The sequence below is a fragment of the Leuciscus leuciscus genome (assembly GCF_965113295.1).
Source record: "Leuciscus leuciscus genome assembly, chromosome: 4".
Classification (NCBI taxonomy): domain Eukaryota; kingdom Metazoa; phylum Chordata; class Actinopteri; order Cypriniformes; family Leuciscidae; genus Leuciscus; species Leuciscus leuciscus.
The window spans coordinates 6634180-6660238 of NC_138728.1; the positions used below are offsets into that span (position 1 = coordinate 6634180).

Sequence of the window (26059 nt, forward strand, 5' to 3'; positions counted from 1 at the left end):
TGACATACTGCAGGACAATGCTTATAAACTATTACAATAAAAGAGCAAAAAGGCCAAAAATGTCACTTTTCACTTTGTACAGTTTGCGCATACAAAGGCAAAGCCAAACCTTTTAATCTCCTGAGTTTAAATGCACTTTTCCCGATTATCTTCTACCTGCTCTTATACTGCCGGTGCATAAACATTCAGCTATCAGCTTTCTACCCCCCCGCAGGGCACACAGGATGTGTTTGTGTTCACCAAGCATCACTGTATTCATAACTGTCCATATGAGCGCATATACATGGGAAAGTTTAAGCTGCGTGCGTGCGAGTGTGTTTAGCTGAGAGCGGGTCCTACACAATTGTTTGTGCTTCACGCTCTTCTGAAAGGGACAGCCATCCTTAATACTTCATCCACCCACACCAGCTCACACACACACGCACACAAATAGGCACAAACGCACCACGCGTCTCTGCATTTGCAGATCTGCGGATGACAAATGACTTGTAAACTTGCATTAGCGTCAGCAGAACAGAAAAACACGCCACATGTTTCCCCCATGCAGGTCTTTTCATTCCAGAATCACCGTATGACAAATAGTCAGGATTTAGGAAAGAATGCAGCGTGCCAAGATCTCATTTAGCCCGGTAGAGGAGAGTGAGCATGTGTGTGAAAGCACGCAGATTACGAGCAGGGATGTGCAACAGCGACTAGGTTGACTAGTCTCTCATGTTTTCTTATTTATTATCATTTCTATTGAGGAATTTTAGTGATTTTAAGTATTAAATTAGCGTTTTAGCTGCACGGAACAACCCTCTCGGAGGGTTTAAACCACGGGTTATTGTCATTCTAAACCTCGACTTTAACCCTGGGTAAAGGAACGCTTCACACTTGTAATTTAGAAGTGGAGTTAGCACCACTTTTTACCTGAGGTTAGCAGCACTTTTGCGGTGTTAACCCAGCAAACGTGTGCAGTGTGAAATTATCTTGGGTTAGAACGTTATAACTAAACCAATCGTGTGCCTCATATTCACATGCTTTGGACAGTCATGAAAAAAACACAACGCATTGTATAAATAGTAGTGTCAGCATTTGAGGGGAAAACTGTTAAAATGGTGAGAGAAAACACGACAATTGCAGTTAAGAAGAGACCGTTTCGTTTTTCCATTCAGGAAAAACTAGAAAGCAGTCGGCAATATATAATATGAGAATGTGCAAAGCTAGAACCTTTATACAAACAGGTTGCATGCCTAGTTTATCCAATCAATGACACTGACACAGCAAATATGCAAATAAAAAAAATTAACCCAGGATTTAGTGTGAAACGAAACGACATCTTCAGTAGCCAGGAGTAATTTTAAACCCCAGATTATGAGCATTCTTGTGAAATGTGAAGCAAGATAACCCAGGAATCCATTTACCCAGGGTTTGGAATGATCCAGGGTTAACTACTTCAAGTGAGAAAAGCCCTTAGGAGAGATAAGGAACACGATTAAAATAACCTTTTTTTACTACATAGTAGTTATTTATACAAATGTAAGGCAGGATAGTCTATTGTAAGTTTTTTTAAATCCACTTTACATTAAAAACAAAGAGCAGGTACAAATGAGCATGATGCTTCTGCTGAAGATCTCTACGTTTGTTTCATTCTGTTGTGCTGCAGTTGTTTTGGTAACTTTCTCAAAAAAAGGTACACTTTTGCACCATATCTAAGGGTGTATATAGTTCCAATATGCACCCGTTAAGGCTAGATAAGGTACTACTTTCAGGGTACTGTCCCATTGACAAGCTTTTGTTCCCCTAAAGGTCCAAATTTTGCACATTTTACCTGACAGTGCAGGTAAACTTAAAAGGCAAAAAAGAAAGAACTGGATCCAGAAGAGAAAAGAGAGATGAAGAGATGAACAGGATGTGATCTGATGGACAACATAAGCTCTTTTCCATGCCTATAGCCTTCTTCTGCCTACATAGACATCTGCCTTCTAAGCTTCTTCCCTGAAACAGAACCTCAAAAGTGACTGATTTAGAATTAATTTGGAATAATTTGTTTTTGTTTTTCATTTTTTGTTGTAATTCTCTCTGGGGTTTTCTTTTCTGTGAAGAAGAATACATACAGTAATGAGAATCTGGCCAAAACGAGGTATCGTAGAAGCCAGCCCAAATACATAACCTACAATTTAAAACAGCCTTGACACTTTATATGTCTTTAAATAGACAGCTTTGGGAACAGAGCAGTAGATGAAGAAGCAGAAAAAGTAGACTCTACTGAGCAATGCAGTGCTGCACAGATCACAGACAGCCATCGCCCGCAGCAACACAGGACTCGGCCCATAAATCCAGGAGACTTCACCAGAACAAAATCTCCATGGAGATGAGAGTTTTGCAACTGTGCCCCAGTACGGCAGAGTGTCTTCAACTCTACAGTGACAGGAGGAGACAAATGGATGTAGGACTAGATGGAATGACAGAGAGAGAGAGAGAGAGAGAGAGAGAAGCTCAGAGACGCACTTTCTGTCCACCTTCCCCTATGGTGGAATGCTATTACCAGATCTCAGCAGTGCTTATGTTTTCGTAAGTCTGCATGGTGTAAACACACATACACACGAGCACACTGGCATGAGATGAGGATTTCTGTCGCGACATATCGGAGTGGATTAATACTTGAAGGTTTTAATCTAGCTCATGAGTTCATGACTGTTGTAAACACCATCAACTTGACAAGCCACAAACACATGAATAAATGCTTATTTATCAACTTTGATGTAAGGGCTTACTGTGATATTTGCAGAAGCCATCTGTCAGTGAACACACCTTAGATGAGCCACACACACACACACACACACACACACACACACACACACACACACACACACACACACAGCTATAAAAATGAGAGCATATCATAGACCTCTATTGTTGTACCAAACCAAACCCGTATCACAAAAATAAACCATAAATAAAAAAATAAAATAGCTATAATAATAATGATGATAACAACAACAACAACAACAACTATTTGCAATGAATAAATTACTATTATAATTTATTTTTATATGATAAATTGTTAAACTTTACAAATTATTCATATATTTAGATATTATACATACTATGAATAATACATTATTATTTGTAAATGTATTCATATTATCAGACTTCATGATTACTATTAAAATGCGTCTTATCTATTCACATTTATTGCTTTTAATATAAACAAAATACTAGAGATAAACCTTAAATCACATTTACTCTTATTTACAGAAAACATAATTTAGCTCCTATATGAATCTGTTTTTCATTTTAGCGACACCTCCATGTGGTGTCATTGTGTTTACTATTCTTGTAAGGACATTTTTGCTCCTGCAAGTTTAGAAAATACACCCACACACACACTATTGTACAGGCCAAATTCATAAAAAAATAAAAAAATAAAAATTACCTGGCATGCATTTACAATACATCTGCGTTTATACTTAGAATTCAGTGCTTGCAAGTAACAAACACACATAGTTATTCACACACACTGGCACAGAGGTAAATCGCAGGACAATAAGGGGTGGCAAAAGAAGTGTTAACAAGAGAGAAAGACAGAAAGAGGGAAAAATGAGGAAGACTTGAGGGGGAAGGGACAACACAACAACATATGGTGACAAACACGGTGACAGAAAGACTTGAGAAAGCGTGCGCAAGAGACAGAGAGAGAGAGAGAGAGAGAGAGAGACACTCACCACGGTGAGCCGTAGATGCGGAAACCCCTGACGGTAACATCAGAGTCCTGCAGGTAGATGCAGTTGGTGAGCAGGGACTGCACGTTCTCGTAGTTCTCCGGCTTGAGTTTGGAGGCCGAAGGAAAGTAGTAGAAATCCTGCTTTATCAGGTCTGCCATAAACTCCTGATCGAACGTCAGCTCGTGGTTCCCGGCTATAACGATTTTTATCTCGTAGGGCAGAGTGCCTGAGGAAAGAGAAAACAGCTGTCATGATACGGTGCCTTTGTTAGGGTTATGATATTTATTTTATTATTTATCATCCTTCGTGCAATGTTGCCATGATAAGCAACTGTGGGGATTCCACCCACGCCTTTTTTTTACTAACAAATTTCCATAACTTTCCTAGATTTGTGGTTCGTAGATAAGGACTTTTTTGACTCATTTTGAAGACACTGCACTCAAAAGAAATTGTATCCGATCTGAGATAAGAACAACTAGAAAATCAATTTTCACTACAGCAATTTCCATGGCTTTTTTAGATTTTACTGAAGATTTTATTATTTTCCAGCATTTTTTAATTCTCAATTAAATCCTTGTTTTAAAAAAAAAATCTTTTTTTTTCCATCACTGTGGGAACCCTTTAGCGGCAATAATCTATCTGGACTAAAGTGTCTTGATCAAGGATCAAGTGATTACTCCTTGTATGGTTCAAACCTGCGACCTTTCACTTACAAGCCTTGAACCAATCAGCAGGTCCAGACAAAATTTGCATTTTCTTCATGAAATTGAGGGAAAATTTGCAGAAAACATTCTAAATTGATTTAAACACAGTCATAAGTGTTAAACAGAGCTTAGAGAGACTGCACTTTTATTGGTACCTAAAAGCATGGTCGAATTAGCCAAAATATTTAATAAATGAGCACATAAGGGGAAGGGGGATGTGTAGCACTGTAAATGACAGTCGGACTAATACAGAGAAAATCTGCGCTGCTTTCTGTGGGCACAGATGCCACATGGGCCTGCCAACAAGGTGGGCTACATCGTTCTCCTTGAGGTATTAAGTTGGTTGATATTGGCACTTTTGTGTTTTTCGGCAAGCAGAATGCATCGCAGTAAATCAGAACATGATGCTGGACTCTAAAGGGATAGTTCACTTTGAAATTAATTTTTGGTATGTTTTAGCTTACCTCAAGGGCATCCAAGATGTAGGTGTCTTTTTTTCCGCAGTAGTTTCAATTTTTATATTTTTAGGTCAAACCGTTCTTGTCTGTCAGTCATATAATGCAGGTCTATGGTCACCACCTCAAAGAGCAAGCACAGAGTCCAAATTTAAACAATTCCCCGTCGTCCAAATGAAACAATTCCCCATCGTAAGTACACATTGATGGCCTAAGACACGAAACGAGCGGTTTGTGTGAGAAAACGAACAGTATTTATATCGTTTTTACCTCTTATACACAGCCATGTCCAAGTGATCTGATCTGACGTGTGCGCAGACTGGTGCATAGATATATACACTAGATGTCGCCTTAAAGACATTCGTTCCAATGAACTGCCGTAGACAAGGCGCCATCTAGTGTATATATATCTATGCACCAGTCTGCGCACACGTCAGATCAGATCACTTGGACATGGCTGTGTATAAGAGGTAAAAACGATATAAATACTGTTCGTTTTCTCACAAAAACCGCTCGTTTCGTGTCTTAGGCCATCAATGTGTACTTACGATGGGGAATTGTTTAATTTGGACGACGGGGAATTGTTTAAATTTGGACTCTGTGCATGCTCTTTGAGACAGTGACCATAGACCTGCATTATATGACTGACAGACAAAATATCAAAATTAAAACTACTGCGGAAAAAAAGACACCTACATCTTGGATGCCCTTGAGGTAAGCTAAAACATACCAAAAATTAATTTCAAAGTGAACTATCCCTTTAAAGAACTTGTTTTCGGTTCCTCTCTGGAACAATGCAAATTAATATAGCACTTCATAAATCTGACATCAATAAATGCACAAATATTATTACTCGTTCCGTTCCATCTCCATTTTTTCACGGTTCTATAAAATTTTCACCACACCGGGGAGCGAACCTGTCCACGCCTGACAAACACAAAGACAGTCTGTCCCCACAAATCTCCTCTCTCCGAATCGCTCTCCCCGCACCCCTGCGGATCCGAGGCGAAATTACGACAAACATCTGGAAATGTTCCCTTTATTTGAAAAGTGTCATAAAAGAGATGAGATGCGTCAGAAAGTGTAAGGTTTGAGGTGTGACGGAGAGTTCAGTCAGCCTGTGTTTTGACAATTACGCAGTCAAGCGTGTCCCTGAAAAGCGGCAATTAAATTGTGGGCGGGAAGGATGTGGGGGGGTTCTGGTTTTGAGGACCTGCAAAAAAAAAAAAAAAATTGACAGAGCACACACACACACACACACGCAGTCCCTCGCACATGCTTATGCTCAAAACGTGTGACTTAACAGCAATTTTCCTGACACTTAACACACACACACAATACCTCCACGGCACCTCTCAAAATCTGCGTCCATAAGCACAATTTTACCATCGCTGGGAGATGATCGTAAAAGTAAGACATGGACAAAAATGAAGAGTGAGTTTTATGTGTCCGTGGCAGATGCTTTACAAGAATCAGCACAGGAGTCTTGCAGATTTAAAGCCTCCTTCCAGAGGCAAAGCTCTGATATCTTTCATGTTTGCTCAACTCAGTCGTTTGCTTTACTGTGATCTGATTTGATTTTTAAGCAGATTTTAGAGAGTTCATATCTTCTAATGCATGTCAAACCCTTCATAATACAACATCAATTTTTCAGACACCTGTCAAGACACCCTCTATATTGCAAGGAATACTTCATTCTGATTGGTCTTAGCATTGTACTTTACTTCAGTGGTTCTCAACTGATTTTGCTTCAAGACCCAACCTTATATTCAAATTGGTTTAGCATGCAAAAGCAAGCAAATGTCTTTAAATTAATAAATAGGCAGATAAGCAAACAGATAGACTGACAAAAAATGTAATGGCTGGCCATGTTGGAATCAATGTAACTACCTTATACCTATAGTAGACACAGAACTTATGCTCAATTAGGGTGTTCACACTTGACATATTTGGTTTGATTAAAACGAAACCTTGGTGCGGTTGCTCTGTTAGTGTGGTTCATTTGAATAAGTGCAATCTGAACCCTGGTGCACACCAAACAAGCGGACCGAGACCCCTGAAAGCAGCTGGTCAACACACCATGTAGGCTACGCACACACAACGAGCGCATTTAGCTCAGCACACAGCATTGTTTTGGATATTCGGTAAGTTCTGTGGCGAAAGATACGTAATAAAAGCAGACCAATCAGGTTGTGAACATGTCCCTATGCCTTTAGGTTCGGTATCTTTAGATTCAGTGTTAAAATGCCATTTAAAGTGAATGCTAAGCGGGCCAGGACTAAGGGTGTTGTTCACACTTGTAGTTCGGTTGGCTTGGTTCGTTTGGTCCAGACCATCATTTAGTCCTGGTCCGCTTAGCGTTCAGATTGGCATTTTTATCACCGAACCTAAAGGCATAGGGATATGCTCACAACCTGATTGGTCGGCTTTTATGACGTATAGCCTATTTTGAGACGGAACTTACCGAACATCCAAAACAATACTGTGTATGTGCGTAGCCTACATATGATGGTGTGTTGACCAGCTGAGAACTCATGAAGAGCTTATAAAATGTGTGAAGAAGGAATTCCCCCCGTCACACACACACACACACACACACACACACACACACACACACACACACACACAAGAAGATCTACTATGAGAAGATGTAGTTCTGATGCCTGTGCCGAACTGTAATGGGCAACATTGCGACTATGATAAGAAAAAACTGGTATTCTTGAGCATTCTGTCCTTTTTAGTTGCATTGTTTTTCAATGCCATCCATAACCCTGTATTTTGGGATCATGCCCCACAGTTCTCCTTCTATTCGTCTATGTTCTCTTCTCACAACATACAGCCATTTGTTTATGTGTGTCCTCGCATAAAAAAAAAAAGAGATAAATTCCATGTCGTGTTTATGTTGTGCACCATCGGTTTCACGTACATGTGTAGGCACTGCAAAAGTGTGAAAATCTCCCGGTGCATATGTTCATCTACGTGTACTCATTGCCTTTCTTTTCTCTCCTTCTCGCGCTCCCTTTCTCTCTCATATAGATTCCACAAATGGCCAGACTCCTTCAAAAGGCAGAATTACAGAGAGAATCACCATTTTACAATGGAGTCATTCTCTTAGAAACACAAAGCAAAAAAAAAAGAAAAAAGAAAAAAAAAAGTCTTTGGAAGCAATCAATCACACAAATACAAAACGCCAGCAAGAGGGAGGATGGAAAAGACGAGCCCAAAGCTTTTGTGATGAGGAGGAGCGGGAAATGGAAAAGAAAAAAGCATGCCGATTTCAGCCCAAAATGCCTAATCCGGACACACGGACGAGTGTGCGCTGCTTGTTGTTATTAGTTTCTATCTTCTTGGGCTCTTTGTCTTTGATTTCAAAAGCACTTTCAAGGCGGCAATAGCTTAAATTTCACTGTGAATCTGACAGACAGCTTCTGTTCTTTTCACTTCAAAAAGAGTGCAATTAAAGTGGATGAATGCAGGCCCGTGCGTGCTCACACAGAGGCAAACGTGCAGCGAGAATAGCATGTTCAACAACTTAAGACACACACACACACACACACACACACACACACACACACACACACACACACACACACACAAGCAGTTGCCATATAAAACGTCTCACTCTTAACATGTCTTCTGAGCTGCAGCATTGACGTGTGTGTGCGTGTGTGTGTGTGTGTGTGTGTGTGTGTGTGTGTGTGTGTGTGTGTGCTCTGGACCGTTAAAATAAGGGCTTTAGAGGTGCATAAGCCCAGAGGAAGTGTCCGGATTTGAATGCTATTGTCATTTCTGTTCTGGTGGGTGGTCTTTGGACTTTGATGGAGCAAATCCTCCAACCTCCAAAATTCAGAGCTCATTCAAGAGGATTATGGAGCTGTCTCACACTGTGTGTGTGTGTGTGTTTGATGCTGCAGACGTTCTGCGAGACGTTTGCCACCTACGTGATACGTGCACTTTCTTGTAAGTTGGCTGACTGAGAAAGTATCTGCCAACGGCATAACTGTGCATTTTACACAAATTAAATTTAATCAGGGTGTATTGTGAAATATAAATGGACAACCACAGATCTTTAGAGTACAGATTTTGACAATTTTAAGCAAAAGACAAAAACATTTCAGTTTCCATCTCATTCTTCAGGTAAAACTGTCAGGCTGTCATGTTGCGTTTTGCAGTGTATTCATTGGATAAATAATTCATGTCTCTGCAATACATTAAAAAGAATATGAAAATGCCTGCCTCTCTTTACAAAGTTTCTGTTAATATACATCTTTTAATGGGTTTTAACAGATTCTTTTCTGACTTTTTTACACAATGATGCCGATTAATCATGTTTAGTTCGTTTTTCATAAAAAAAATTCTGTAAGAACAAACTGTAGATGGGATCAAAATCGAAGACCCTGGCTGCGGTGATGCTGATTGGTTGATTTTACAGGTGGCCAAATTGTAAAGAAATGCCCTTTATATTTAAAGGGTAGAAATTGCCTATTTGAACCAATAAAATAATTTGTCTTTAAACAGAATTTAGTTTTTCCCCCATTTAAAGCTTTTTTGGCCTCCTAATTTTTCATGGCCAAAGCCTACAGTAAATTACACTGAAAAAAGATTCAGAAAACAATCTGTGTGGAAATGTGCCATTCAAATTGTGAATATCAGATGTGGGAGACCATGCATTCATCTGATGTTAAAGTTAAGGAAGCACAGACCAAGTTTTTTTTTTTTCAGCTTAGTTTCCATAGACGGTCTTTTTGGACTGCGTTCTGAAAAACAGCAAGAGTTCATGTTTTCATAGTGCATCGAATGCTTTTATTTCAAAAGATCAAGGAAGATTTGATTTTTTCATGATATGACCCCTTTAAAGCATATTTGTGACATTTGATTTATTTAGTTCAAGCTTCTCACTTGTTTCAACCCTTCGGTTCACCCTCTTCCTTCTTTTTAGATCTTTTTTAGTCCATAATCCCGGCTCAACCGAAAACAGTGACGCTTTGAAGAAGTGAAGTGAAGAATCTTTCTGCGAACATGCACAAACACACAACCGGTGTAGGTGTTCTTTGTGTTTCTTCATGTGCCCATGTGAAATGTAAACACACAGTATTATAACAAGCACACACACAGACACACACAACATCCACTCATGCATAAGTAATCCGTTTCTCTCTCTCTCTCTCTCTCTCTCTCTCTCTCTCACACACACACACACACACACACACACACACACACACAAGGTAGGAACATAAACTGAATCTGTATATAAAACTGGCAGTTTGTATAGAACTGTACATAAAACAATGATACAGTAATTCATTTAGTTATTTTCTTGCTTCTTGAAACTGAAAATTTTCTCATATTTACTCCACTGTACGCAGTAATTTTGTTCTGTGGAGAAATCCATAAAAACTAGATTTTTTGGTAAAGAAAATGTTGGTCTGCTCCAAATCATACTTCAAAATACCTGAAGCATTATAGTGCTTTTATTCCATGTTGAAACTTGACAGGTCATGGACACTGTCATGGCATGGAAAAGAGAAATACATTCTTCAAAATGAGATTTTTTTTTATAATCATACAGGTAAATAATTAATAATTTTAAAGAAGTCACCATGAAATCAAAATGATCAATTCTTATTGTATTTTTTTACGGAATATTGCAGTATTTATTATAAATTATTTACCCGTGAACATCATTATTATTTTTTAATTTTTTTAATCATGTGCCCCTGTACTCTTACATCAAAATAACTCCCCCTCCATCAGCAACATCTCTTTTCTTCTGATGACAGTTTTACAGAGTGAGGGCGGAACAACCTGTCACTCACACGAGATCGACCAATAGAAAAACCATAATGGTCCGACGATCCAATCAATTGCCACCGATGGACAAAATCATGTCCCAGCAAACATTTTTTCTTGTTCAAGAAGCCGCCTAACTCAGATATACGTCACAATACGAAATAAAAGATTAATCACAACTTCTGTTTCATGCCGACTTTAAGAAAGCAATAAGATGAAAAAGATATTAAGATTAGTTACAGTAGTAAACAAATGATATGCCATATACATAGATCCATAGACACACTGTATTCAGCCACAAAACTACACAAAGATTGAATCTATGCCTGAGATTGTGTTTTACACTTTAAGTGAAAAACCGTAAAGCAGTGTCAAGCTTCCTTGTTAATAATCCACAGCTAAACCTTCAGCTGACTAAACCCATCCAAGGGTAAAAAAAAAAAAAAAGCTGAAAAAAAGAGCCGTAGAGCTTGAAGCAAGAAAAAGGGAGAGCACATTAAAGTTTCATGACGGTTTTCTCTCCAGATACAGACCAGAGAGAGAGAATGGAGGGAAAATTCCAAAGTTGAGAGGAGAGGGGGGGGGGGGGGGGGGGAGTGAGAAAGGTATAAACTTTTCTCCCAAGATTCTTCCACCCCACACACTCGAACACACATCTCACACAGCCCACGCAACTGTCACATCACCATTGGGCTAATCTATTATTCATTATGTGGACAGGACAGAACAAGACGGGGAACTACCAAACCTTCCTGACCTGAGAGAAAGAAAGAATAATATCTACTTCTAGTTCTCTGCACATAATGACTTACAGTGAGAAACAATGCAACAACAGATTCATCCTTAAAATTCAGCCTCACCTATGCGCACATTATCTTAATAAACTCTCAGAAAACACCTGTGAAGCCTTAGCAAGCAAACTTCTTAAATTGGACTGGACTACCACTGTCCGCACAGACATAACTTACTAAAGCTATTGATTTATTATTTATTATTATAGCAGATTTCAGTCATGACTATGACCCCCAGAAAGGTTGTACTAGGGAATTTCTTTTACGCAGTTCTTGCAAGAAAAGATCCTCAAGCATGTTCTCCGGCCGGTGTAATCCTGAAGGATACATGGGGAAGATACAAGCTAGGTTTCTCATGCCAGCACAGTTGTCCAGCAAGCAAATACAAATTATTCACGACCAATAAACACACAGAGACCAGTGAAGATACAGATCTGCTTAAAATCACAAAGTTGAAACTGCGCTCCTACACTTCTGCTACGCATTCATACAATAGGACTGTTAATTCATGAACATCTGTACGTAGTTCAAATGACCTGTTTGGGCAGATGAGACAAAGCTGAAATCATTTAGTATTTAAAATTAATGAAAGATTAACATTTTTGTCATCTAGTCAAATGCCAAAAAAGCTCTCTTCACAAATAGATTTAAAAATACATGATAAAACAGGCACTGAATGGCCATTAACATTTCAGAATGGGTCACAACAGTGGTCGGTCTGTGGTCAAATGGTCAAATGACGAGTAACGAAAATATAATTATTAAGGATGTGAACTGTTTGTTTTTCTTAATACTTTTAATCCACAAGGACGTATTAAATATGACAGTAAACATGTTATATAATGTAAATTTCTATTTCAAATAAATGCTGTTCTTCTCAATTCATCAAAGAATCCTAAAAAAAACTAAATGTATAACAGTTTCCCTAAAGCATAACTGTCTCCAACATTGATAATGTTTCTTGAGCAGCAAATTAGCTTATTATATATGATTTCTGAAGGATCATGTGACACTGAAAACTGCAGTAATTGCTGCTGAATATTCAGTTTTGCATCACAGGAATAAATTATCATTTTTAAATAAATTAAAATGCAAATGTTATTTTAAATTGTAATAATATTTCACAATATTACTGTTTTTCCTGTATTGACTTATCAAAAAAAAAAAATCAATACATTTTACCAACCTCAAACTTCTTTTGAATGGTAGTCAGTGTGTGTGTGTGTGTGTGTGTGTGTGTGTGTGTGTGTGTGTGTGTGTGTGTGTGTGTGTGTGTGTGTGTGTGTGTGTGTGTGTGTGTGTGTGTGTGTATCAGAATAAGAAAGATGACTGGTGTATATGAGATAGAAAAGATAAAAATCATTAAATAGACATTGGTGAATAGACCAAAAGTGTCTTTAAAAGACTTTAGTTTATTTCCCTATCTGTGAACGCAAGTCTATCACTCACCTACAGTCCACGGCAATCCATTTCGCAATGTTTTTGTCTATATAAACACACACAAGAGTCAAGACAGATATCTTCAATCGCTATGACACATCACTGTTCTTTCCCCATTCCAGCAGAGCTAAAACACACAATATAGAAACAACTAGGACACATAACACCAGTTTACCAAGCTACTCCGTAAACCTCTGTTGTAGGTTTATATACATTATAACTAGGTTTCGGAATCCATGTTATCCACTAAATAAATAAACAATTTTTCACGCACTTCCACACCTCCTTCGAGTTGCATTAATGCTGTGTTGCATTACCACACCTACTTTAAGGGTCTAAGGTGATGCTCCATTATTGAAGAACCCAAACTGGCTAAAATATTAAGGCTGACATGACAAGCAGTCTCAAAGATCCCAGACAAAAAGAGAGGGAACAGATTTCGCAAACATCAGAGTGTCAAAGTGAAAGAGAAAAATATAAAACTGACAAGAAGGCCTTGAGACTAGGTTAGAGTTAAGAGCATCACCATATGAGGAAGTACATGCGATAGTGTGTGTGTGACTGTGTGTTGGAACACACTTTAAAGTATTGTGAGGTAAAAAGTAAATCATATCTCTGAGGATTGTTGCTGGATAAAGGAAGCATGTGCGCAGCGAGTTCTCTCAGACACAGGTGCAAAGACTCAGAGATGAGAAAAAGAATCACGTTATAAATATTTATACAGAGACAAACGCGAGAACAAACACGCGAACTTCCTTTTTGGCACAGGGACGGCGTGCCAGAGAGAAAGAGAGAGGCAGGACAGCAGAGAATCAATAGCGGGAAAGAGGATGAGACACCCGAGCGACAGTCTTAATCTGACTGGTGTCTTCTGCACCCCGCTGACTAACCTCCATCCATCTATCCAGATCTCCTGCTTTCTATTCCCTCTCCTCAAACAACACCAGTCATCTTCACTATTCTGTTTATTACTGAGCCTCTCTCATAGTTTTTGGACATGCACATGTGTACAATAAGTTATGAATAAATAAAAAAGCATGCAAAACATCATGACTATGACCTCTAGATATTCTGCTTGTGATAAAAGGACTTCACAAATTCACTGCAATATTTTGAAATTATTTTATCAAAGCTTGTTACTTCAAAAAGGTATCTTTTCAAGATTTCTCATAACGTCTATGTTGAAAGATCTCCGTGCTTTATTTCCTATAGTGATATTAATAATACAATTATAATAATCTGAATAAAATTATATAACATTTAATTTATAAAATGTTACATAAAATTAAAAAATGTAATAAAATAGAAATATGAAATCTTGAATGGTGATAAATTAAATATTTTAATGTTGCGTCTCTTTTCTCAATTTTATTTCTGCCTTATTACATGGTGTGAACTGGGCAGGTCAAGTTGATATCATGAGTTTATGAAACAGGCTTTATAAACATAACTGTTGACATGTAAAAGCATAAAGATGAAATCATAAATCTGTGAAAGTTTAGAATGAACTGTTTCCAATAAGCCTATATGGACTGGTACTGTATGTTTTCATAGTGCATGAACTCCTTTTTAAAAAGATCTAGGCTTCTGTAGAATTTGAACATGCATCATTCACAAAGCTACACACATCCCACATATCTTGCATGTTCTTAATTTAACTCTTTTTTTTTGTTGTTGCTAAGAGTAAGACTGCAGTTCTCTTAACATATTTTATCATTTAAATCCACAAAATCAGTGCAGAAAATGGCTTAAAGATATGCAGAATTAGTCAAATGATGCAGTGATCCATAAAAGTATTGCAAAAAAAATAATTATCCAATTTTGAGTCAAACAGCTGGCAAAAGTTTTTTAAGGAAGAGAACAAATAAAAAAAAAACCTCTCACCGAGCCAGTCGTTAAACTTCTTGACTTCGCTGGGCAGGCCGAGCTCTGTGAAGTCTCCAGTGTGCAGTAAGACGTCACCGTACGGCATCTGAATAGTGTCAGTGCGCGAGTGTGTGTCGGAGATGCAGACGAACCGAGTGTAGCCCGGGGGCTTGGGGGAGTCATGGGGTAACGGATCTACCCTGTGGATAGACAGAGGGAGAGAGAGGAGAGAGAGGAGTGGGAATAAATAAGGTTATATATCGTTCTCTGGCGACTTAAACAGTTGCGTTGGCAGAAACGGGTCTCTGAGGGACACGGCAGAGTTTTGAATAAGAATGGCCCACTTTAGAGCATCTCCTACTGGGTCGACCACACAGACTCTACCAACAACACACACACACACACACACACACACACACACACACACACACACACACACACACAGGTACACACTCACAGATATTCATAAACATAATAATAGCTGTGACCTGTTTTCCTTTGTAAAATGGCATGAATAAATAAATAAATAAAAAAGAGAAACAATGAAACAATGAAATATGGCACATCTGAAAAAAAATGGAAAAAAAAATCACATATTTTCAAAAGCAACTAGTTAGTTGTTTCTCTGAACAATTAGACAAACTAGTCTCTTTTAAGGAATCCCTGAATAACTCATATTCTCCATATTCACATGAACCCAACTTGAAGCATTTCATAGGAAACATTTGGTATCTTAAAAAAACACAACGCTCATGGCGTAAGCTGCTTAAAAAACAGCATGAATTTTGACTTGACACCCAAACATGTCCGTCTAAATGCGCATGGCTGTAGAAGTGTTGTTTTAAAAGGTGAGTTTTAACATGCAAACATGCAAATCATGCTGTCATCGTGCAAATTAAAGAGCTTCTGCTAAAAATCTTATTTAAAAATGAAATACACAACTAGTCAACCATAGTGACCCATACCAAATGTGCACATGTGAGTTTCTTACATGTGGACGTGTGGCGGCTGGAAGCGACCCTGGTTGATGTTGTAGAAGGTGAAGGCTTGAGTTGGGTTGGAGCTGTATTCGTCCACCTCTACCACTCCTCTTCCTCCTCTCTGAGACTGTTGCTGCTGTCGTCGGGCAGCCATGATTTCCGAAAGTGTGAAAGCCATGGCAACACACACACACACACACACACGATCTCTTCCTCTCTTACACACACGCGCTTGTCCGGTGGTGTGTGCTTAATAGGATTGCACTTTAGCTGGGATCAGATTGTCTTGTGCAAGTCTTTGGGATGTCCAGGACCGTATTCAGTGGCTGGCCCACCGTACGCCTCTGCTGCTGGGATAGAGAGCCTGCATGCTTCCCCTCAATCACAATACACCTGAGGGAAGAAAGGTACGAGATACAAGATAAAGGGAGATGTGAGTGGTGACAGAGGCATATTATCAAAACCCACAATCAGACGCCCGGTTGGCGGCGGTATGTCCCACTCTCCTGTGTGTTAGCGCCGAGATCTTACACAAAGCCATGGTAACCATTCTGTCACGATTTCTATATCTAACAATAGAGTTCCCTACACTTTCAAGACGGGAGGGGAAAAAAAGGATGCGATGCAACAGAGACAATTGTTTGGGAGGAAAGAGGACACAAAAGCCCCGTGAAAGAAAGGGGAGCTAAAATGTTATTTTTGAACTGAAATAACAAGTAGGGAAAATGCTGAAAGCTTACTCCATTCCTTGAGAAATGCATAAGTGCTCAAACCATGCAGAAAACAGAAAAAAAAATTGTGTGTGAAAAGAATAACGATAACAATTAATAAAGGATGGATGATGACTAAGCACACTAAGTAAAACTATGTGGGACAAAAGCTTTAAGCACTAAAAAAAAAAGAAAAAAAAAAAAAGTAATGTGATGGTACCATATAGTAAAGTGATGGAATCACGAGGCACTTATATATATCATGATACTGAATGATTTCCATATTGATAAACTGTAGTATTTCAAAGAATATCTACCATGCTATGTCAAAAAACATGTTATTAACATGGTATCATGTCCAAAAATGTATTCCCACATACTTGTTGGCAATTTTACTGTTAGTATAACAATGGTTCACAAAAAAGAGCCAAAACGAACTACCAGTTTGATTGGCTAGATTGCATGATAATTTGCTTTTCATTGAGTTTAATTTTGCAAGGTGTTCTTTGCCAGATAAACATGAGAAGGAATAAAACCAGCACATAATATAATATCAGTGCCAAAAATCAATCACTCATGTTTAACAAGTATTCAAGAATTGACTGTATCTATGGTAACTGTCTCTTCTTTCCAAACAGACGAGCATCATTTATAACAGCGCACTCTCTTATACATATTAATTCATGCATATTCAAAATATATGCGGTGCTGATTTACATACCAGAAATATACTTACCTTTTCAAACTCAAGAGTCTCACGCCAGTGTGTTTTCGGAGATGTGCAGGTAAAGACTAATGCATAACCGGCAAGAGCGTGAAAACGCAGCGGCTCCTGTTTGCAGAGGCTCGCGCTGGTTTGTTTGAACTGGAGTCGCGTGGTGCCCCGGTATGCGAGCGTGTGTGTGTGTGTGTGTGTGTGTGACACTCCCCCTCGCGCTGCTCTGGATCTTTCTCCCCTCCTCTTGGCGAATCATACTATGGCTTGGAGCTTCATGTAACTTCATTAATAATCATAAGCCAACCTTTTACTATTGCTAACAGACCCGTTTGTTGTTGATGAATTGTTTTCACAGAACCCATTGGCGCCATTCGAGAGGAAAGCATTATAATATTCAAGTCGATATTCCTTTCAACATAATAACGCTAATCAATGTTACAATCTTGTTGGGCACTTTTGTATACACTTAAAATTACTTTTGGACGTTTCATAGTTGTATACACCGTCTTTCCGCTTGACCAATGTCTCCCTTTCATCCAACCAACCAGTAAAGGTAAACGTCACGTAATTAATATTCACGTGACAAGCCCCATCCGTCAGGTCAGTTATTTCAGTCAGAGGATGGCTTATTTATTATATATATATATATATTATATCTCTGCCAGTGCCATCTATATCTGTGCTGTCTAATCAAAGGTTGTATTTTTGTCTGACCTTGATCTGCATGCCATATTAAAGTAGTAGTGGCATTTTAAACCTTAATCATACTATATACTAAAACGTAGGCTATGTCATAGCTGTGTGGTAGTTACAATTTTAATTCTGAAACATGAATAACAACCTTTTTAGTTTTCAAATTAGTTCAAATATTTTGAAAAGCAAAAATCTTGGTCCACACTGCCCCTTTGTGGGGAGAAAACGGCATGATTTTTGATGATAGGCCTATATTAATATGACCACAAGAGGACGACAAATCATTCAAAATGGCGTTAGTTGACAGAAGGGTCAATTTTCCTCTTTAAAAAAAAAAGATTTAACTAATAGGCTACATTAATAATGAGAATAAGCAACAATTGATTTAAATGAAAGACAACGGCACAACAAACAGCGTGAGATTTGAATGATTTATTAATAATGTGAGGTCTTAACAATAGTTCCCATTCTCTTCTACACACCTTCTGGGGTTGATTTCACACTGCTGAATTGTTTATTCTTCTGAAATGTGGTCATTCACCATTGTGGATGTCAGACTGTGACCTTCCCCAGCATATTGTCTCCTTCTACTGTAAATATTAACTTAAAAAAACAAAAAAAAACACAACACTAACATTTGAACATCATTTACACATCTGTATTCATAAAGCTTACAAATCACACCAGCAGCAGTCTTGAGTCACTCTCTCCGTCTGAGGGGAAAAGTACTTAAATCTGTGTGTGAAGCCATCGAGGTGTGTGTTTGTGTGTGTATTTTGTGAAAATTGTGTGCTTTTGTATGTCACACATTCTTCTTCTTTGCTAATGGCAACAGTTCCTCAAACAGTCACATGCCTTTGCTTTAGTAATCAAATGAGACAACAATATGTGATTAACACACACACACGCACACACACAAAAGATCAACTACAACCTGCGGTTATCTCACAAATCATAAATTACTGTGCTAGCATAATATGTATTACAGCATTTGTGTGTACATGCATGAATGTATGATTATTTATGCTCGATGCATGAGCGAATGTGTTTCCCTGTCCATATGTGGATATTACAAATACAAGCATTAATAAGTGCTCATATAACAAAGCAGCTTTAGAATGATCACTCCGCCCCTCCCTCCCAAACTGGAATATATGCAAAACAACGCAGAACACTGTAAAATGACAGGTAATATTATCTGTATTTCAGTGACTTTATGGCTCATCTAGATGTATGTGGTTGTGTGAATTGATTTAATTGTGATGGGTATTTTTCACATACTTCAGGTATGACATCAGTTCAACAAACAGCCTCTAGTCTTCATCCACAGTTCAACAACAACAAGAGCAAAATATGTGTCTTTGTGCACAGCACAAAGGTGATATGCAATTACTATGTAATAGATATGATATAACTATGTAATACACCATCTCTAAATCCAAAATGGAGTTCTTTGTTGTTCTGAATAAACTCTTCACCATTTCCATGAGTTTTATGACACAACAAGCTCAAGAAAAAAAAAATGATCACCATATTTACAATTTCTCAAAATTTTCTCAAAATCTAAATCGCAGGTTAATGACAAACTCATTGCATCATGTAATCTTATAGAAATTAATCTTATACTTGTCAAGCTGGGTACAAACCCAATAAAACCAGATGGCACTTCAACATTAATACTTTTTCTGATATTAAACTGAGATTATTATGAAGTGTGTTTTGTTTTCAGGAGAGGGAGAGGTGAGAATATCTTTCTGTATCCCTGTAGAGGGGCAGTACGGACATTTCTTGTTTCTACAACCAAGGTAAAACATCTCTATACAACAAAAACCAAAACAACAACGAAAAAAGCAACTTATATTTCCTTATTCTCTACAATATAAAATTCAAGTGCAGTTGAAGCTCCAAATACTAGTTAAACAACGTACACGTAACTCTAACTCTCATACTGACAGGTAGTTTTTGTCTTTTATCCTGTTTTTTTTTATTTTATCTTTCACTTGTCTGGCTTTGTATTTAATTTTTTTGTGGTAAGAACAGAAAGTGATTACTTTCTCATTAAGTAACCACTAACTTTAAGTGCACTAGGATATTAAAACCCCTTGTGCACATCAGGGGCATGAAAATAACCTTTTCCAAACAAGAATATATATATCTGTGTGTGTCTGTAAGTGTCCTAATAAGCCATAAGCTTGCACATAATTTTGTTTACACGCAGACACGCGCGCGCACACACACACACACACGCACACACACACGCACACGCACACGCACACGCACACACACACTTACAAATATATACTGTAGATATCAAACATCCAAAGAGGGCTTTTGCAAAATCAAGCACATAAATATTAGCAAACAAAAACATACAAAGACAAAAAGGGACAAATGGACAAATCTCAGACAGGAAGAAGGCCAAACGTCTTTATCTTCTTGCAGTAGTTAGGCCTTCTGGGAGCTAGTGGAGAAAAGACAGGAAGAGAGATGGGGATAGAGCCGGGGTCGTGGAAGAAATGTTCGGGTTTCTATTTATACGGCCGTAGAAACCTGGAGACTTTGGAGCGTAGCAGCTTGATAAAGGAACGTGGAAACATCTCCTTTGATTCCTGCACGGTGTATTTAAAGTAGTTATGAGGGTGGGCCAGCACATCAAACAGAGCTTTAATCAGCTTCTTATCCTGAAAACAGAGAAACGAGCCATTAAAAGAGGAATATAAAGTTATGTCTGATGACAGCTACTTAAATAAATGCTCACTTTTAATATCTCTTGGTGGTTTTCTGAGGCGTAAAGTCGACCGTCTCGAACAATGTCCTCTATAAGTTGCTGGTAGTCTTCTATAATGACAAAAACACAAACACAAACTGATATTAATAAATGTAGTATATTATTTATGTACATGAATAACTTTTTACAATTTACAGAATGTTTAATGTATCTCGTTTGTGTAGTTGCTGTCTAAATGCCTGGCCACTTTATTAGGTACACTTGTTCAACTTCTTGTTAACGCAAATGTCTAATCAGCCAATCACATCAGTAGCACCTCACTGCAGTACACGAGATCTAGGGGGCGGAGTTGGATCCAGATCTAAGGGGTGGAGATTGGTAGGTTTAGGGGTGGGTTTAGGGATCAGGGGGTGGAGATGGGTAGGTTTAGGTATATGTAAGGTGGGAGGAGTTGGATCTGGATCAAACTCCTCCCCCTGGATTTCGTGTTCTGCAGTGAGGACCATCTCAATCACATGGCAGCGGCTCAATGCATTTAGGCACACATGGTCAAGACGATCTGCTGAAGTTCAAACTGAGCATCAGAATGGGGAATAAAGGCCTTTGAACGTGGCAGGGTTGTTGGTGCCAGATGGGCTGGTCTGAGTACTTCAGAAACTGCTGATCTACTGGGATTTCATGCACAAGCATCTCTAGGGTTTATAGAGAATGGTCCGAAAATATCCAGTGAGCGACAGTGGGCAAAAATGAGATTTCATGGGCTACATCGAATGTAGTATGTGAATGTGTGTGGCTACATGTGGTTGTGTTTGGACTGTATCTGTAACTTACCATCATAAGTGACATACGGAACCTGAAATCCCTTTCCACTGTTACCCTCATTCGATTTGAACTGGATCCACAGCTTGCGTGAACGGGAGGTGAAGGCGATTGGTCGCTCATATGTTTGGCATGTCTCATAAGTTGTAATGGAAGTGGGCAGGGCTAAAAAGAGAGAAGAGGAGCTCAATAATTTGCATTCCTGCTTGCAATAATGAACTAGCATCCAAAATGACAGGTATACCATACCACTTTTCCTCATGACCAGAACATCCCCACACTCATCCTCAATGGGCAGGAAGATCTCCGGTACAACAATAAGGATGCGCCTCTTGTTCGGAGGGTTAATGGTCCAAACGCAGTCCACATTAGATGGATAGTCACCGGGATAGTTGGGAGATTCGATGTAGCCCATGAAATCTCCCAGCTCACCGCCACATAGCTGATCTGCAAGGGATGAGAACAGACAAACCTGTGAATTCACTGCTTATCATGGGATCTGTGAATGGATTTGCATATATCTGCCTTACTTTTGCAGTGAGATACATTGTTAGCTCCATCAAAATCTGTAGTGGTGTTTCCAGGGCAGGTGATGCAGTAGTTCTGTCCGGACTCAGACTGGTAAGTTCCAGCCGGACAACGGATGCACCGGTGCGTGCTGGCATTATAATGATGCCCAAGAGCACAGTGAACTAGAAATATGGGGAAGGGAAAATACAAAGTCAATATGGACATAAGAAATGTGCCTATTTTGCAGTGTTGAATCATACCTTTGGCTTCACAGTCTCTAAAGGACGTGCTGGCCGTGTGTTTAGTCAAGAGTCCTCCTCCACAGGGGAAGCACAGCACACGGCCCGGCTCAGGCTGGAAGGTGCCCAGCGGGCACGGCTGGCACGGGCGGAAACCATCAGCAGAGAACTGACCGGCAGGGCACTGGCCTACAACCAGAGAATGACATTTTGAGTATTTTGAGCATTTAACAAATAAAACAAGATTATTTTGATTATGCACTACCATTCAAGATGAAATAACTGCTTTCCAAGTTAATATAATTTTAAATGTAAATTATTCCTGTGATGCAAAGCTGAATATTCAGCATCATTACTCCCGTCTTTAAAAAAATATTTTGAACAGTAGTGTATTTGTGTTTTTGTTTTTCTTCATTTTTTTTATTTATGAAAATAGGGGATAGTTCAACCAAAGAGAAAAACAATGTAAATTCCAGTCTGGAATTTACAAAGATTATCAAGATAGCTTTATAAGACTTACTGAGTACAGAAAACAAGTTGTCTAGACTACTTTAATGGTGCTTTTGTCATTTCTGGAGCTTCATAGCCCTTGTTTCCACTCACTACCAATGTATTTAAATGCACAACCAGAGCATTTGGCAAAATAACTAGATAAACAGAGAAGTGTCTCATGATGTTCATCAGTTATGTCTCATGAGATTGTTTGAAGTATTTTTTTTTTTTTTTAAATGCTACAAAGGGGTCTACAACCAAAGTGACTTCAATGAAGTCAACTGAACAAGCATCATGACACTGCGACACAAATATGAGTAAACATTTCGTCTTGACATTTTACCATGAATATATTAGAATCACCTAATAAAGGTTTTAGCATTGAGGTGTGTTTGTATGCTGTCAGTCAAATACTTTTTAGCTGCTCAAATAGTTAAAAATGAGCTGCTACCAATTGATCCAGACTTTGTTAAGTCCTTCATAAGAAATCTTGCATTTTGCATGATAATGAGCAATTTTGGATTTTTTGACCCTGAATTTCAAAATCTATTGATTATTTTGAAAAAACGTGGTCTTGCATTAATCAGCTCCAATAATCAATCGGTGTGCCATTACCATCACAAAGCTATTCATTGATTGAGTGTTTGATAATGTGTATCCACACACACCTCCGCACTCAGAGACGTTCTTGGCCCCCGCGATGCCCTGTCCCTCGGTGCTGGGGCAGGGCTCGCAGGACAGCTGGCCCTCCCTGTCCTGATAGGTTCCTGGCGGACAGATGATGCATTGTTCCAGTTCTCCACTGTAGAACGTTCCCACATCGCAGCTGACTGGGAGACACCCGGACACACAGAAACGCACCCAAACAAACAGATACAAGATTTATGAAAGTGTCTTCAACCCCAGATCAGAAAACAAAACCCTTATCCCAAAATACTCACCGCACTTCCCGTCAGTGAGGACCTGTCCTATACTGCAGGTCTCATCTCCTTCTGTCTGTCGCACGGCACGCTGGGCCACCTCGTACGCCGTGCCGGAGAACTGAATGTAGAACTGCTGTTTACTGATGGACTTCCTTAGTGTGCGCATGGCATTCTGAAGCCTCTGTTTGGTCTTCTCACGCACACAGTCCACGTTACATGATTCTGACACATAAATAAAGACAGAAGACATCACATTTACACTCTGAAGTCTCAGATGGCTTGACATGGGAACGCAACAGTTAACAAGAGAGAACTACTGTACACACATGCAGGCAATGTTACCTGAGGCTTCCTCTTCTTTCATTTCCATCTCAAACTCTGCTGTGATGTGGGAGACTTCCTTTGATGGAGACTTCCGTCCACGACGGCGCTTTTTGGAGGAGTCGCACTTCAGATTCACAAACGTCACCTGACAGTCGTCTGTGCAAGGTAACTGACCAGCTCCTGAAAGGACAGGAGAGGTAAAAGAGGAAGAAAAATGAAAGGGAATAAGGAAAAGGAGAATAGTAAATTAAACGGGAAATCAGAAAGAAAGGATTAGGAAAAGAAGAAACAGGAGAGAGGAAAAATAGGTAAAAAGAAAAGAGAAAATAGAAAATGGAAACGAGGAAGAAAAAGAGATTGCCAAATTGCCATTGAAAAAAGAGAAAAAGTAAACAAAACAGGAAAAAGGAAAAGAAGACAAAATGATAGGGAGAAGGAAAAGGAAATAGGAAAAAAAATAAAAAAAAATAGAGAAGAGTAAAGGGAAATGGGAAATAAAAAACATGAGAAAAGAAAAAGGAAAAGAAAAAAGGAAAGGAGAAAGGTAGAAGAAAAATGGAAATGAGAAGGAAAAGGTAGAGGAAGAAACAGGACAAAGGAGAAAAAAAGGAAAGAAGGAAAGGAAACAAGAAGCAGTAAACAAAAGGAACAAATATTATAAAAAATGAGAAGAGAAGAAGAAATTTGAAAAGAAAAAGAAAAAAGATTAAAAAAGAAGAAGAGAAAGGAAAATGTAAATGAAACAGGAACAGGAAAACGAAAGGAAAGGAAACAAGAAGAGAGAAAAGAAAAGGAAATAAATCAAGAAATGAAAAGGGAAAAGAAAAAAGAAAAAAGAAGAGAAGTAGAAGAAAATGTGAAAGAAATTAGAAACCGAAGAAGATGAAAAAGGAAAAAAAAACAGGAAACAGGAAAGGGAGAAGTGTAAAGGAAAGAGGAAAACAGCAAGGAAAGGAAACGGCAAATGAAAAGGAAAAAGGTAAAGGAAATGAGAATCCTTCAATGAAAGCATATTTTTTAAAGTGGTGTGTTTGGTGTGTCTCTCACCCTGCATGCTCTGCTTCCCTGTGTCCCGGTGTTTCTCCTTGTTGCGGGGTCTCAGGTGGCACTTGGCGTCTTTGATCTTAAACCGTGCTTTCTGCTTCACAGGCTGGGCCAGCATCTCTGATGGACGGGAAATCGGCAATGTCTCACTTTCACTTGCACGGTTTGGATAATAATCATGGAAAACACCAAAATATGAGGCCTTTTTGAAATCCAAAATTCAAGCACACTAAATCTGTCCTGTGGGCTTAGCGGCCCATTCCAAAGTATTAAAAATATGAGTGTCTAGTTTAACACAACAAGTCCAAAGTCAGTGAGGGAATGAAGGGAGACGAAGGGTCAGGAGTTGAAATGAGAACACACTGCGGTTGAGGACTTCAGCTGGTCTTGTGAAAGCATATCGAGCGTGTGGCGGTATTGGAGCCGACAGCAGGGGGTTTGGTAGTGAACCTTTTAGCGATGGGGTTTTTTTTTTTCAGAATGTGTGAATCAGCGAACTGTCTGTTTGCTCGTTCTCCCCGGGCCCCGTGTGTAGAGGCCCTCAGGAGCCACTGTGGTAGAATCCCGTCTGTGTATTTCAAATCTGTCAGCATAGATGTGCAGCCAGCACAGAGTCATTTACTCAGGTTCACAGCATTCCTATGTACGCCGTCCAAAACAAGAAGCGGCGCGTGTGTATGCGAGAGTATTTCTAAGCAGTCTGTCTGTCTGTCTGAGTCTTGCTTAGCTGTCCAAAATCTACACAAGGAGCCACATGGGGAATGTCGAATTCTGAGAGCCGGGAAAGAGAGACTACTGGGGATAATAGTAGCGTGTCTGTGACCTCGGCAGGGTTGAATGATAGGACCTGTCCTAATTCTCCTCACAGATCTCTGTATCTGAGCCCTTGCAGTGATCCAGTGTCTGTCATGCGATGTAATGGAGTGGAACATGTCACGCTAGATGACTCGTTTACAGCTGTCCTGTCTGAAGTCTGCTGAAGGGGCCAAAAAACCAGAGGCGTCCTTGCTCCGAGCCAACCCAAAGGAGATGTAGGACATACTAGACTCATGCTGAAAGGAAAGTAAAGGTCCGTGTACGTTCTGGTAATTCGATTTTCCTTAAAGGCACACTATGCAAGATTTCT

General features: G+C 39.1%; 2 protein-coding genes across 3 annotated transcripts in view; both read right to left on the reverse strand.

Moving 5' to 3' along the window:
• Window positions 1–17336, reverse strand: part of mpped1 (metallophosphoesterase domain containing 1) — a 36263-nt gene extending 18927 nt beyond the window's left edge. The window contains exons 1-4 of the mRNA XM_082167100.1: window positions 17180–17336; window positions 15745–16126; window positions 14772–14953; window positions 3708–3933 (exon numbers count right to left, since the gene is read on the reverse strand). Of these exons, the coding sequence (XP_082023226.1) occupies window positions 3708–3933; window positions 14772–14953; window positions 15745–15911 (575 nt within the window). The 5' untranslated portion in view covers window positions 15912–16126; window positions 17180–17336. The remainder of the gene's footprint in view (window positions 1–3707; window positions 3934–14771; window positions 14954–15744; window positions 16127–17179) is intronic.
• A 935-nt stretch (window positions 17337–18271) lies between these two features.
• scube1 (signal peptide, CUB domain, EGF-like 1) overlaps window positions 18272–26059 on the reverse strand; it is a 64088-nt gene continuing 56300 nt past the window's right edge. For both annotated transcript variants that reach the window (XM_082167069.1, XM_082167070.1), the window contains 10 exons: window positions 24937–25053; window positions 23908–24069; window positions 23584–23787; window positions 23311–23472; window positions 22172–22339; window positions 21932–22093; window positions 21651–21848; window positions 21414–21566; window positions 20613–20692; window positions 18272–20535 (listed from right to left, as the gene is read on the reverse strand). In XM_082167069.1, the coding sequence (XP_082023195.1) occupies window positions 20383–20535; window positions 20613–20692; window positions 21414–21566; window positions 21651–21848; window positions 21932–22093; window positions 22172–22339; window positions 23311–23472; window positions 23584–23787; window positions 23908–24069; window positions 24937–25053 (1559 nt within the window). In that variant the 3' untranslated portion in view covers window positions 18272–20382. The remainder of the gene's footprint in view (window positions 20536–20612; window positions 20693–21413; window positions 21567–21650; window positions 21849–21931; window positions 22094–22171; window positions 22340–23310; window positions 23473–23583; window positions 23788–23907; window positions 24070–24936; window positions 25054–26059) is intronic.